At 39.7% G+C, this 15,722-nt stretch overlaps 1 protein-coding gene across 1 annotated transcript in view; it reads right to left on the bottom strand.

Moving 5' to 3' along the window:
• Positions 1-15,722, bottom strand: part of LOC309499694 (uncharacterized protein) — a 182,184-nt gene that overhangs the window by 159,625 nt on the left and 6,837 nt on the right. Inside the window, exon 5 of the mRNA XM_082171092.1 lies at positions 15,437-15,499. Coding sequence (XP_082027218.1) covers positions 15,437-15,499 — 63 coding nt within the window. The remainder of the gene's footprint in view (positions 1-15,436; positions 15,500-15,722) is intronic.

Below are 15,722 nucleotides of genomic sequence, written 5' to 3'. Positions count from 1 at the left end.
GGAGAGCTGAGTCAGTTTGGCTGTGAGAAGATCAGGGATGATGGTATTGAAGGCCGAACTGAAGTCCACAAATAAGATCCGTGCATAAGTCCCAGGTCTGTCAAGATGTTGCAGGATATAGTGCAGTCCCATGTTGACTGCATCATCCACAGACCTGTTTGCTCTGTAAGCAAACTGAAAGGGATCCAGAAGGGGTCCAGTGATGTCCTTCAGATAGGCCAACACCAGTCTTTCAAACGACTTCATGACCACAGACGTGAGAGCGACAGGTCTGTAGTCATTAAGTCCAGTGATTTTAGGTTTTTTGGGAACCGGAATGATAGTGGAGCGTTTGAAGCAGCAGGGAACTTCACACTGCTCCAATGATCTGTTGAAGATCTGCGTGAAGACTGGGGCCAGTTGGTCAGCGCAGGCTTTTAGACAAGCAGATGAGATGCCGTCTGGGCCTGAAGCTTTCCTAGTCTTCTGTTTTTTGAAGACTCGGCTCACGTCCTCCACACAGACCTTAAGCTCAGGTTGGATGGCAGAAGGGGGGAGGAGAGGGGTTGCAGGAGGTGATGGTGGATGTGTGAAGTGCACATCAGAGCGGGTGTGAGGTGTGAGTCTGGGCTTCTCAAACCTGCAATAGAATGCATTGAGAGTGTCAGCCAGTTGTTGATTCTCCACAGATCGGGGGGATGGTGATTTGTAGTTGGTGATGTTCCTCAGGCCTCTCCAGACTGATGCCGGGTCGTTGGCTGAAAACTGGTTTTTCAGCTTTTCAGAGTAGCTTCTTTTAGCAACTCTGATCTCCTTTGTCAGTCTGTTTCTGGCCTGGTTATACAAGATTTTATCCCCACTTCTGTAAGCATCCTCTTTGGCATGACGAAGCTGTTTGAGTTTCCCAGTAAACCATGGTTTATCATTAGTGAATGATAAGAATGTCCTGGTAGGAATGCATGTATCCTCACAGAAACTGATATATGATGTTACAGTATCTGTGAGCTCATCCAGATCGGTGGCTGCAGCTTCAAAAACAGTCCAATCAGTGCAATCGAAGCAGGCCTGTAGATCCTGCTCTGCTTCGTTGGTCCATCTTTTTACAGTCCTTATTACAGGTTTAGCTGATTTCAGTTTCTGCCTGTAGGTCGGTATAAGATGAACCAAACAATGATCAGAGAGCCCCAAAGCTGCCCGTGGGACGGAGTGATACGCATTCTTTATCGTGGTGTAACAGTGGTCCAATATATTACTGTCTCTGGTAGGACATGTAACATGCTGTCTGTATTTTGGCAGTTCACGGGAGAGATTTGCTTTGTTAAAATCCCCAAGAATGATTAAAAGAGAGTCTGGGTACCTTTGTTCCATTTCAGCTATGTGTTCAGCCAGCTGTTGTATCGCCGCGCTCACACACGCGTCTGGAGGAATGTAAACATTCGCGAGAATGAATGAGGAAAACTCCCGCGGCGAGTAGAAAGGTTTACAGTTTATGAAATGTGCCTCTAAATTAGGAGAGCACATCTTCTTCAGTGTTGTTACATCTGAACACCAACTTTCGTTAATGTAGAAACACAATCCACCACCTCTCGTTTTCCCCGTTAGTTCCGCGATGCGATCCGCTCGGAACAGCTGAAAGCCCGGCAGATGTAGTGCGTTGTCCGGTATGGCTTCACTCAGCCAGGTTTCAGTGAAGCACAGAGCAGCGGAGTTTAAAAAATCCTTGTTAGTGCGGGTGAGGAGAAGAAGTTCGTCCATTTTGTTAGGAAGAGATCGGAGATTCGCAAGATGAATACTGGGGAGTGCAGTACGGAGGCCGCGCTCGCGGAGTTTAACCAGCGCGCCAGCGCGCTTCCCGCGTTTGCGTCTGACCGCGCGTTTGAACAACACCGCTGCCCCTCCGACGAGAATGTCCAGTAAAACGTCTGAGTAATCAAAATCTGTAAAAAAGTTGTCTGGTGTGTGTTTCCTAATGTCCAGTAGTTCGTCTTTGGTGAAACTGATAGGAAAAGAATGACTAAACGCAGAACAAACCAACAAAAACAACACAATAACTGGAGAGCTCCACACCGAGGCAGCCATCCGCGGCGCCATCTTGGATATTTTGGACAAAAAAGGCTAATAAGTGATAAAAACATAAAGCATACAAGTATAAATTAAGTAAAGTTATTTATGCGCTTGCAGGTCGGCTAGTTCCTCCATATGACAGTTATCTGAGAGGGTTTATTCACTGTCCAGTGCAATGGAAACAAATGGACATTACAAAGTCTTATACTTTCTTTCCTTTGGAAAGTTAGAGAATGTCCACTTACTGCACATATTTCAGCCACCACTTTCTTGGGAACAGATACAAGTGTTGGTGTATTATGTAAAAGTGCACAAAAGAGGAAAACACAATGTCATTACAATGAACTACACTCGGGAAAATGTGATCAATAACTCATGGCAAAATATTTTTACATTAATATAAGTTTATCAGTTTTCACTTTCACAAGTCAAAGCAATTCATCATTACTTTTAATGCGACCTTCATTTAATGCAGCAATATTTGTACAATTATTTTACAGTGTAGGCTACTAAGATCTTTTCTTTTTTTCAGCCTTTTTCTTGGTTGCTTTTATAAACAGACAACCATTTATTTAACAGTGCCTTTTATAGAAGAGAAGAGACTATAATATAACTAAAAATTACCATTAGGCTGTGTAGAATATTTTTGTACTTCACTTTTATTTGTTCCCATGTTCTAGTGTGGTGACTCTGACATTACAATGAACAAAGTAGCCTAATTATGCAATTATTAAAATACAAAAAAGGCTAATAAGTGATAAAAACATCTAACATGGCCACTTCTAACAGATTTAAATTGTCTGCTACTTTTTGCCAGCCCTCTCTCCTGGCTTTTGCAGACTTTGAGGTGTTCCCTGGCGTTTTGATTAAACATAAAAATTCCGAATAAACTTCGACTATCTTGCTCTGTTGAGGAGAAAAACTGTGCGCGCTCTTTGGCCACGCTAAACAGCCAATAGCAGCGTTGCTGATCAATGTTTCTACGATCGATACATATCCCCTTTTAAGCCAGCGCATGAACGCGCAATTATCTCAGATAACTCAATCCAGCGATACTAATCATAAACAACAGGTGAGTTCGAAGAACCCAATTAGCCGGATCATGATTAGCACGATGATATCATCTTGGATGTGTCATTTGATCTCGGATGTAATAAGCAACGTACGAAGAACGAGCCCCAGGATTGCACCTACATGAAAATTAAAATTTGGTTGAATTACATACTGTTCTTCCAGTTTCACCTCTGATAGTATAACAGTTGGGCAGGGCCGCGCTACAGCACCCCCTGTTTTCACAGAATTGTAAATGCAACGCATATGTTTGTTCATTAAAATATTTAATTTTTTAGCATTTAGTCATTTATTTGTAATAAACACTTTAAGTGGGCAATTTAAAAATGGTTATTTATATGTTAAATGATCTTTTTAAAACATAAGCGCAGCGTGTTATGTAATATTGTGTGTTTGTGTGTGTCGAAAAAATTTGTCCGCAGCTGCTCAAAAAAAAAAAAAAAAAAAAAACCCAGTCAAAAACCCCACTGTCAGTGTTTTGTAAGGAACAGGCAAATATGTTAAATATAGCAGGAGACATTTTAATTGTTTACTAATAAAACAGTTTTTTTTTTTTTATGTCAGTGTCGGCTAGACAGATGAAGATGACGACTCGCGATCTTCGCAGCTCCAGAGAGAAATGCAGATTTTATACGAATTGCATAAGCAGCGCAGTCTGTTTTCTTTCGTTTTGAATTGTTCTGCTTAAAAGTAGACATTTCAAGCTATCTATATTTCTCAGGTCTGTGAGGTTATAGGCCTACGCTGAGTTTCGGTTCATTTATGAGACGAGCTAGGTTCGCCAGCGCCTCCGTGTCCTGATTATCTATTTTCTAATAGCCTATATTTAGCCTACTTCTTATTAAATCCAGACAATTCGTTGTTGAAACATCGATTGAAATTAAGATACAATTAATACAAAAAGAAATTAAATTTAAAGACAGGCTTTGTGCTTTCAGTTTGAGGTCTCTGTGAAAGTTTTAAAACATTATTTCAGTGCCGCTTTAGCGCTCACGTCCGTGGCGGAGAACTGTCTGTAACTTATTTTTTTTTTTATGAAATAAATTTTTTAAAAAATGCAACTTAGTCCAGTGCGACTTAGGCTATATATATTTTTTTCTTCCTCGTGGCGCATTTTTTGACTAATATGCGTCTCCGGAGCGACTTATAAAATAGGCTATACGGTAAGTTATTTATTATTTTTGTGCAAATGTCCCATAAAGTCCCATCATTTATGTCACATTGACCGGTCCATTGCATTACGAATAAAAGCAGAATCAATAAAGTAAAAAATGTATTGTGCAGTCAGGTGGTTGGAGTGTGTGCGCGTTTTTTGACGAGTTTTATAGTCTTGATAGTTTCTTATTCAAAAGTGGTGCAGACCTCTTTTTGTCTGGCGCTGTTGCCATGGGTAACTCATAATATCTGTGCTCCATTGATAATGGCTTTTTATAGTTGTGGTGCATGCACTTAACTCAGAGTCAGTCAACTCAGAGTTGATTGAACTAACTAATTTCAGCTGTTCTGAAACAAACTTTATGGCCAACTAAAGCAACTAAAGGAAGAACGTTGTCAATGTTAGATGGTTTGGAAAAGACTGATTGGTTCAGAGATGGCAAAGCTCAGAGCCCGATCAAGATAACGGCAGAGGCTTGATCCCACGACAGATATACAAAACAGACCTCCTTATTCTTAAGTAACTCTCAATGACCCCAGGGTTGAAATCTCTTAAAACCACAGAGACTAAGACTTTACCTATAAAAATACATAAAATCATCCCAAAACAATTCTTGATGGACTTATTATCAAACATTGTTCAACTACATAATTCTATATTGTGTCCACAACCTATATGTGTGTCTATTATGCTTAGATCCCATATAATTCATGTAATTGTTATAACTATTAGATGTTTGAATGAAAGTGTGTCTTGTTTCCTATCAGTTGTCAGCAACACATCCGGACCGTCAGGTTCCATCACCACGCCCACTCGTTCCCAATCACCCGCCTTCTGATCACCTGCACCTGCCGCTCCTCATCAACGCACCTCCATATATACACAGCACTTTCACCAGAACACTGTCAGATCTACTCGTTAGACACTGGACTCAAACTACTCTCTTCAACCACAGTATTATCTACCAGTCTTCCCGCCGTTCTGTTTGTCTACAAGTTAAGTTGGTTCCTGTTTTATGTTTGCTTTTGCATTATTTCTTATGATGTGATTTATGTTCTGAATGAAGCCTTTCTGTTTTGAGTTTATTATTAAAAACATCTTTAAGTTCATTTACATCTCTCTCTCTCTTCCCTCCGAGCGTGACATCAGTACGATTGTATTTTCTTAATTCCAAAGATGGCTTGATTGAAATCTGTGTAAAATATTTCATATTCTTATAATAACAATGATGTCTAAACTGTGGCCTCTTTCCTCTCTGCTAGAGCTGGAGAGTAAGGAGATCACAGATAATGCTTGATTTACAATGAGAAGTGAAGAAAATGCCACATCTCAAATAAAGACAGTGTCTAACTCAGTGAATGTTTGTCACACAGACTTGAAACGCATGTCTATACAACGCTTGGAATCTCTATTTTTAAAGTATGTAAATTATATAAAAAAACAAATATTCTATTTTTAAGTAATCCATACGAAAGCAGCGGCATGTACTTTTTCTCAAACGCGCCCTCATTAAATTAAATTTGAACACGCCCACGCGCGCACAAACGATTGACATGCAAATGATCCATGCGGAGAAACGCAGACCCGTAAACGCCCTCATCACCTCAAAACAAATAAGCAGAGACTTCGTAACTTACTCCTCTCTGCTTTTCATCGAGTTTGGACGACTGTAAGCTGTGCTGTGCTGTGCTGTTTACCTTGAATTTACCTCGGATTTACCTCAGAAGAACGCGATTTGAAGATGAGAAGATTTTTAAGGTAAGACATGTTAAACTGGTCGTGCCAGATTAAAATGTATGTTATGAAATGAGTTTGGAGTAAACATGAACTAAGCCTAATGTCATATATGTACATGTATATATAGACAGAAACATGAAATGTGAGCTAGAATTGTAGGCAACCTTTCAGTGCTTGTATACATGTTCAACAGGAGGATGTTTTTATATTCTATAATAAAACACAGCATGGTAAAAGTAGGCTAGTGTATATATATACTGTAGGGGAGAGCGGGGCACAAAGTAACGCTTTTTGACTTTATCAGTTTGTGTAAATCTACTTACAGTTCAGAGTATTTATTTTTTCCCACATTAATTTCCCACATGTCTAGTACAATTATGTGTTTTTGTTAGTATATACTTTTTTTCTTGATATACCCCGAAAGAATGGAAGTGAAATGTGACAACATGCCCCATAGGTGGGGTACATTGTAATATGTGTGGGGCACATTGTAACATAACATATGACAGCTTAAAATGTTATCTGATCTAATAAAAAAAATATACAAAACAAACTAAAATATTTTCTAAATAAAATACAATTAAAAAACTTTTTCATATAAAATAATGGCAATTTTTAATAATTAAATATAAACTCATTTTTGAGTTTTGACTACGAACACATGAAAACACAGCTATACAACATAGTTCAAAACAAATAAACAATTAGTAATTTCTGAACATTGACTCTCAGTCTTTATTCACCTTTTTCTCACGTTTTCTCAATACAATTAATAAAAGTATAGAATATAATTGCATATTTCTAATAGGGGCACATTGTAACGCAGTGTTACAACATGCCCCGCCTGCACAACTGGGATTTAAACCCTGCTAGTGTCTTCTGCTAGTTAGCTAAGCATTAAATAACTATCTCAACTGTTAAATAACATCTTGGAGATTAAAATAATATCAGATTTGTCTTATTTTAAATAAACACAAAAAATAGAGATTAAAAATTAACTTAAGTAAGAAATTTACTTTTGCTATGGTTTAATAAATGTTTATGGATATCTTTTTTTCTATATAGTGTTGATATGGCAACTAGTAAATACACCAAGTTTCGTCATCCAAGCATGTGCGGAAGTATTTAAAACAAGCGTGTTACAACTAACCCCGTGTTACGTTGTGCCCCGCGCTCCCCTATATATATATATATATATGCATGTATGTAGCAGAGCGGGCGCGGCGTTGACTCAAATTGATATAACATTGGGCGGAACAACAATTTATACCCATGCTCAATACAGTTTATTATTTCCGACAACGCCACTTGGGGAATTTCGCCCCAAGAATTTAATATAACCTCTAAGCTAAGGCACACACAGATCCTAACCACAGTTGGAGTCAGAGACATAGGTGATTGAAAACACTCATTTTATTAATTGTTAAAAGACAGTTCTTTTTTTATAAAAGGTGTTGACCAGCAATCACTCCCTTCAATTTATTAAGTTCTAGAGTTGGCTGCAGAGGAACCTGGGCATACCCAAGGGGCAGTCTCAAGATATCACCTCTATGAAGAGCACTCCATTCAATGCACAAACACACCAGCACAGCACACACTCCACGACTCATGCCAGAGAAGACCACGACTGCAGTGAGACCCTACCACCTAATTGGTCACGCGTCTGCCCCCGGGTGCCCAGGCCCTGCCAACAAACAAAAGAAAAAAAACATTAAAGAGCAGTGTTATGCAAAACAAAATAACAACAAAATAATGAAAATTATCATACAATTCCAGGGCGGAACCAACTCCTTGGTCCCGACCTGATCGTCACCTAACAAACCCAAAAATAACAAAGAAAAATCACATAAATACAGCAGTATAATTCAATCACAAACAATAAATTTAAAAAATATATAAATTTACAAATACAATAATTGGATTCGAAACAATCACACAGATTCAAAAGTACTCAATCTTTGAAGATAATAGAATAAGTAAAGTAAAGAAATAAACGAGAAAAGGGAAATAACAAAAACTCAAAACATATCACGAAAACAGAGTCACCGTTCACCGGAAACAGTTCACTTGAAATGGTTCACTCGAACAGCTCACTTAGAACGGTTCACTCAAGACGATTCAATCAGATGTTTCACTTGAGACGACTCGCTCGTGACAGAACAACACACACCAAAAACTGAACAAAACAGAACCAAAACAGAACAGCAACTGATGAGGCCCAGCACGGACAAAGCCTTATGACGAAGCACAGAGCCGATAATGCTCATTCAGAAATTCGATACCGTCCGTTGCGCATGCCTAAAAACAAACAGAAAGTGTTACACTGAGAGTTCTTCATACATATATATATATATATTTTTTTTTTTTTTTCAGATCACAAAGATTGCTATCAATCTTCCCCCTTTCCCTGCAAACGAAGGCCCAGGTGATCTGTCCACACTCACTCACTCACTCACACACACACACACACACACACACAAAGACACACACTCACCCACAAACGCTTTCTTTTCATGTAATGTAGGATAGAAATATTCTTTTAATGTATGCATATTCCTATATTCATGTGTGTGATTAGTTTTGCTTTATAATAGAGGTGTGACTGTCTAATGCGTAGCCTTGAATCATAAATGTTCTGGTTTAACCCTCTGGAGTCTGGGGTGTTTTTGGGTCCTTGAGATGTTCTGACATGCCCTGACATTTGTGCTTTTTTCAGTTGCTTATAAACATATTAATGGCAGAAAAAAATACACTCTATTTAGCACAAACAGGGCTACCATAATATGTGAGCCACATGTATGTACATGTTTTCATTTTTGAGAGAATAATGTTTATGCATGGTTATTGAAAAACCCTAAAATGAAAGTTTCTGAAATAAGGCCATAAAACACATACTAAATATGTGTCAATCAGACTTTTGACTAATGGATGTCCTCGCCTAGAGTTTTTTCTTCAAAATGATGTGAAAATCATCCTGCCTAATCATTCACATAAAACGATACATTGATTTAAGTTTTGCGAAACACTTTTAGTTTGGAAAGCCAATATGCAGATGGGGCGTAAACGATCCAACAGCATCATGCATATTTAGTAGTTCACACCTGATGAGACAATGTCCCTGCATACTTAATGAGCCATTCATTGAGGTGTGTCACCTATAGCTAACTTAAATATACGAGCTTGATAAAAATGATCATTCTAGAAGAAAATTTCAGATGGCATTTAGAGGCTTTTGCATCTGAACTCTTCATATACATATATATATATATATATATATATATACACACACTACCAAATTGGTTCACAGTTGAAGGCATCGCATTTATTATTTATTTATTTATTTATTTTTCACAAATTGTGCTTGCAAATTCTATAATATCCAAGGTAAACATGTCTAGTAATTGTGCAGTTAATTCTCATATTGTATTTTCAGTTTTGGAATATTTATCCTCTCCCCAAATTTGTCACTAATAAAACACAATACAAATTATTTAAAGAAAAAAATTATATTTACTTGTTTACATCTACCTTATAAATATATACAGGGTGGGCCATTTATATGGATATATATAATATATGGATGATATTAAAGTCATGTTTGTGGCACATTAGTATATGTGAGGGGGCAAACTCCTCAAGATGGGTTTGCCCCCTCACATATACTAATGTGCCACAAACAGGACTTTAATATCACCAAACATTCCCATGTTATTACGATGTATCCATATAAATGGCCTACCCTGTATTTTTTATTAAAAACAGTCCCTCCAGAAAAACGCGATTATGCGATCGCATGATTCCATGCATAATCAGCCAAAGTCCGCATATTTATGCGGGGGGCGCATTTTTTTAAATACGCCGCACTTTTGCCGCATAAATTGCAGATTTCCGCGTGCAAAATATGCGGGCTTGCATGATTTCATAATCCCCGCATTTTCGTTGCAAAAAGTCAGCAGAAAGTTGACAAATGTTGGGTTTACTTCACACAAGCGCAGCCATTTCCCCTGTTGCCATGGGAACGTTATGAAGTGACGTAATTACGCGACATCATTGAAAAGCTGCAAACCCCGCGATAGGCCTATTTCACAAAAATCCGGTCGTATCTTACACCGCAGGCCGTGCTTTGCATGTTTTCATGGAACAACTGGGGAGAAGTTAAATCACGTCAGACACAGAAGGCAAAAAGACGTGTCTGTGGTGTGAAGGAGTAAGTTAAGCAGATGTTGAAAATGGAGTGTTGATGCTGGTTCAGGAGTGATGCCCTGACAAAACATGTTTATATTGCACTTGATTGTTATCTGATTTGCATGTCATGCACTTTTATTTATTATTATCAAATGTTGGCAAATTAAAATTGTTTGTAGAAGTTGTTTTCTGTAACTTTCTTAAAAATGAGTGAACATGGAGCAGTTTTTCCGTGAGCGGGACTGGAAAACCCGGAGTGGATCATGAGCGGAGTGATAAAAGAACGCTTAGAGTGGAGAGAGGAACATGCTTTTGCTCCACTCCAGGCTTTGATCGCATCCCCCTAAGCAGGGTGAGTAGCCTACACCTCGTCTTTCCCATTCAAACTAAAATGAAGACATTTATTACACTATTAATGTAATTGGTGTTGGGCAATCACTTTTTTTTTTCTCTTTTTCATCAAACTGCAGTTTTCGCAAGTTCCCGCAATTTTCGCAAGTTCCCGCAATTTTCGCAAGTTCCCGCAATTTTCGCAAGTTCCCGCAATTTTCGCAAGTTCCCGCAATTTTCGCAAGTTCCCGCAATTTTCGCAAGTTCCCGCAATTTTCGCAAGTTCCCGCAATTTTCGCAAGTTCCCGCAATTTTCGCAAGTTCCCGCAATTTTCGCAAGTTCCCGCAATTTTCGCAAGTTCCCGCAATTTTCGCAAGTTCCCGCAATTTTCGCAAGTTCCCGCAATTTTCGCAAGTTCCCGCAATTTTCGCAAGTTCCCGCAATTTTCGCAAGTTCCCGCAATTTTCGCAAGTTCCCGCAATTTTCGCAAGTTCCCGCAATTTTCGCAAGTTCCCGCAATTTTCGCAAGTTCCCGCAATTTTCGCAAGTTCCCGCAATTTTCGCAAGTTCCCGCAATTTTCGCAAGTTCCCGCAATTTTCGCAAGTTCCCGCAATTTTCGCAAGTTCCCGCAATTTTCGCAAGTTCCCGCAATTTTCGCAAGTTCCCGCAATTTTCGCAAGTTCCCGCAATTTTCGCAAGTTCCCGCAATTTTCGCAAGTTCCCGCAATTTTCGCAAGTTCCCGCAATTTTCGCAAGTTCCCGCAATTTTCGCAAGTTCCCGCAATTTTCGCAAGTTCCCGCAATTTTCGCAAGTTCCCGCAATTTTCGCAAGTTCCCGCAATTTTCGCAAGTTCCCGCAATTTTCGCAAGTTCCCGCAATTTTCGCAAGTTCCCGCAATTTTCGCAAGTTCCCGCAATTTTCGCAAGTTCCCGCAATTTTCGCAAGTTCCCGCAATTTTCGCAAGTTCCCGCAATTTTCGCAAGTTCCCGCAATTTTCGCAAGTTCCCGCAATTTTCGCAAGTTCCCGCAATTTTCGCAAGTTCCCGCAATTTTCGCAAGTTCCCGCAATTTTCGCAAGTTCCCGCAATTTTCGCAAGTTCCCGCAATTTTCGCAAGTTCCCGCAATTTTCGCAAGTTCCCGCAATTTTCGCAAGTTCCCGCAATTTTCGCAAGTTCCCGCAATTTTCGCAAGTTCCCGCAATTTTCGCAAGTTCCCGCAATTTTCGCAAGTTCCCGCAATTTTCGCAAGTTCCCGCAATTTTCGCAAGTTCCCGCAATTTTCGCAAGTTCCCGCAATTTTCGCAAGTTCCCGCAATTTTCGCAAGTTCCCGCAATTTTCGCAAGTTCCCGCAATTTTCGCAAGTTCCCGCAATTTTCGCAAGTTCCCGCAATTTTCGCAAGTTCCCGCAATTTTCGCAAGTTCCCGCAATTTTCGCAAGTTCCCGCAATTTTCGCAAGTTCCCGCAATTTTCGCAAGTTCCCGCAATTTTCGCAAGTTCCCGCAATTTTCGCAAGTTCCCGCAATTTTCGCAAGTTCCCGCAATTTTCGCAAGTTCCCGCAATTTTCGCAAGTTCCCGCAATTTTCGCAAGTTCCCGCAATTTTCGCAAGTTCCCGCAATTTTCGCAAGTTCCCGCAATTTTCGCAAGTTCCCGCAATTTTCGCAAGTTCCCGCAATTTTCGCAAGTTCCCGCAATTTTCGCAAGTTCCCGCAATTTTCGCAAGTTCCCGCAATTTTCGCAAGTTCCCGCAATTTTCGCAAGTTCCCGCAATTTTCGCAAGTTCCCGCAATTTTCGCAAGTTCCCGCAATTTTCGCAAGTTCCCGCAATTTTCGCAAGTTCCCGCAATTTTCGCAAGTTCCCGCAATTTTCGCAAGTTCCCGCAATTTTCGCAAGTTCCCGCAATTTTCGCAAGTTCCCGCAATTTTCGCAAGTTCCCGCAATTTTCGCAAGTTCCCGCAATTTTCGCAAGTTCCCGCAATTTTCGCAAGTTCCCGCAATTTTCGCAAGTTCCCGCAATTTTCGCAAGTTCCCGCAATTTTCGCAAGTTCCCGCAATTTTCGCAAGTTCCCGCAATTTTCGCAAGTTCCCGCAATTTTCGCAAGTTCCCGCAATTTTCGCAAGTTCCCGCAATTTTCGCAAGTTCCCGCAATTTTCGCAAGTTCCCGCAATTTTCGCAAGTTCCCGCAATTTTCGCAAGTTCCCGCAATTTTCGCAAGTTCCCGCAATTTTCGCAAGTTCCCGCAATTTTCGCAAGTTCCCGCAATTTTCGCAAGTTCCCGCAATTTTCGCAAGTTCCCGCAATTTTCGCAAGTTCCCGCAATTTTCGCAAGTTCCCGCAATTTTCGCAAGTTCCCGCAATTTTCGCAAGTTCCCGCAATTTTCGCAAGTTCCCGCAATTTTCGCAAGTTCCCGCAATTTTCGCAAGTTCCCGCAATTTTCGCAAGTTCCCGCAATTTTCGCAAGTTCCCGCAATTTTCGCAAGTTCCCGCAATTTTCGCAAGTTCCCGCAATTTTCGCAAGTTCCCGCAATTTTCGCAAGTTCCCGCAATTTTCGCAAGTTCCCGCAATTTTCGCAAGTTCCCGCAATTTTCGCAAGTTCCCGCAATTTTCGCAAGTTCCCGCAATTTTCGCAAGTTCCCGCAATTTTCGCAAGTTCCCGCAATTTTCGCAAGTTCCCGCAATTTTCGCAAGTTCCCGCAATTTTCGCAAGTTCCCGCAATTTTCGCAAGTTCCCGCAATTTTCGCAAGTTCCCGCAATTTTCGCAAGTTCCCGCAATTTTCGCAAGTTCCCGCAATTTTCGCAAGTTCCCGCAATTTTCGCAAGTTCCCGCAATTTTCGCAAGTTCCCGCAATTTTCGCAAGTTCCCGCAATTTTCGCAAGTTCCCGCAATTTTCGCAAGTTCCCGCAATTTTCGCAAGTTCCCGCAATTTTCGCAAGTTCCCGCAATTTTCGCAAGTTCCCGCAATTTTCGCAAGTTCCCGCAATTTTCGCAAGTTCCCGCAATTTTCGCAAGTTCCCGCAATTTTCGCAAGTTCCCGCAATTTCCGCAAGTTCCCGCAATTTCCGCAAGTTCCCGCAATTTCCGCAAGTTCCCGCAATTTCCGCAAGTTCCCGCAATTTCCGCAAGTTCCCGCAATTTCATCGCATAAAATTGCATAAATATCCCGCATATTCCATCGCATTTAAGAAATCTTGCCGCATAATCAAGGATTTTTGCCCGCAACAATCACTAAAAAACTCAGCGTTTTTCTGGAGGGACTGTAAAAAGGTTACAATTACAACAATTCAAGTGTAATCCTTCTTTTTGATAATTTTTGATATTTTTCTTCATCTCAGTATAGCAATAGAGTTTGCTAAAAGCTGTTCATTCAATACAGCAGTATTTGAAAATCGTTAATATTTTGTAAAATTACATTTATATTTGCATTTATGTCAAAACCTAGACACTTTATTTCAACATATTTCAGTCGATTTTACTCATCTCAGTATAGCAATACAGTTTGCTAAAACATCATCATTCATTCACACACGCGATTTAAATTTAAACTGTCTTTTTGTGAGCTGTGGTAAACAGCGCGCATCTCTGCCGTTCATTCATTCATAAACAGAAACCCGATTACTACACCATAAATGAAAAAACTTACTACACCATTCCTCAGCTCGCTCCTTGATATACCCGCACTACTGAGGGACATTTTCCATTATTATTATTCCTCACAGCGCTGTGAGACGGTGTAAATAAGTTCGCACACACATAGTTCGCCGACCATAGGCTGTAAACACACATATACACGCAATGTTTTGACACATGGAGCTTGCATAAATGCACGGATTTACTCCAAAACATATATCTGAGCATCTCTATCATGGATCGTCGACTACAGAAGAGATTTGGAGGTGTTTTTGATGAAGATGAAGAGGAGCTGCGACGAAGAACAGCAGAAAGTAATAGGATATTCATTATAATTATCAGTTTATTGCAATTTATTTGAGAAAAAACCACAATTTGCAATTACAAATGTTCTAAAACATTTATTGTTTTCTTTTTATATATTTTATACATTAGTTTGAAAACGATCACTTCTGGAATGTTTATACATGTAGTGAGAAATCACTGTTTTTGCTCTTAGAATTGTTCAAAATAAAGGGAATTTTGTTCAAATGTTGTGCTGAAATCGTTTTTTTTCTTGTGTAGTTTGAAGGGCAGAACAGTTCTGAATTTATATACATGTATGTAGTAGGCCTATGCAGTGTTTACTCCTTATGTCAAGGTGTTGGGTGCCAGGTGTCCATTTGGAGTCTCCAAATTGCATTTTGGAAAGGACGCCTATACTTTTCTTGAATAAAAGCTTACAGAAACTACATTTTTGGGAGTATCATCCTCAAATTTGAATCTAAACATGGTCAGACATTCAGTTTTATCTTTATGGTGTTTTCAGGCCCTTAACATAAAAGTCTGATAATTTTTTCCCCTAAGTGAATTTAATTCAAAGAAATTGCGAGTCACTTTCATGTAAATTTGACCTTGTTTTATTCTGTTCCTATGCTACTTTGAGTTATAATGACTCTTGTGTAACTAAGTTTCAAGTGTCTAGTTTAAAAAAAATCAGAGTTATGAATGTGGACCATAGGGTTTAAGAGCTACAGACATTTGTATTTGGGTATGTCATTTTCTGAAAATTCTCAAAAATAGGGGCGCTGGTTAAGAGGTTAATTGTTGTAAAGGAGTAAATCTGAAAACTCACCAGCTCTTTTTCTGCAGATCAGCCAGAGAAGAGCAAGAAGGAGAACAGAGACTGCAGCGACAGAAATCACTATGACTGAAGAAGAGATCGAGCACAGAGTCAGAGACGGACAGGGCAGATTGGGGACAATTATAGACAAAGACAAAAGACTGTGATCATGTACCTTTTGTGTTTTTCTTCGAATTATCCTGAGAGTCTGTGACTGGTGTTGGTGTATCAGCTTGAGAAAACAAGGATGAATGTTAGTTGAGATGCATCATAATAATATCCAGAATGAGGAGAAGAAGAGGTGAGGTGTAGCAAACCTAGCAGCTTAAACTTTATTTTCCCAAACTAAAGAGAGAAATCCAACATGAGAACACACAGCAAAATCCCCAGAATCCTACACATGATCCCACTCTAAAGAGTGTTAAAGTAACTCTGAATCAGAGTTAAAGTTAATGAGATGA

The sequence above is a fragment of the Leuciscus leuciscus genome (assembly GCF_965113295.1).
Source record: "Leuciscus leuciscus genome assembly, chromosome: 1".
In the NCBI taxonomy this organism is placed as follows: domain Eukaryota; kingdom Metazoa; phylum Chordata; class Actinopteri; order Cypriniformes; family Leuciscidae; genus Leuciscus; species Leuciscus leuciscus.
This window is presented reverse-complemented; position numbering and strand designations above follow the sequence as displayed.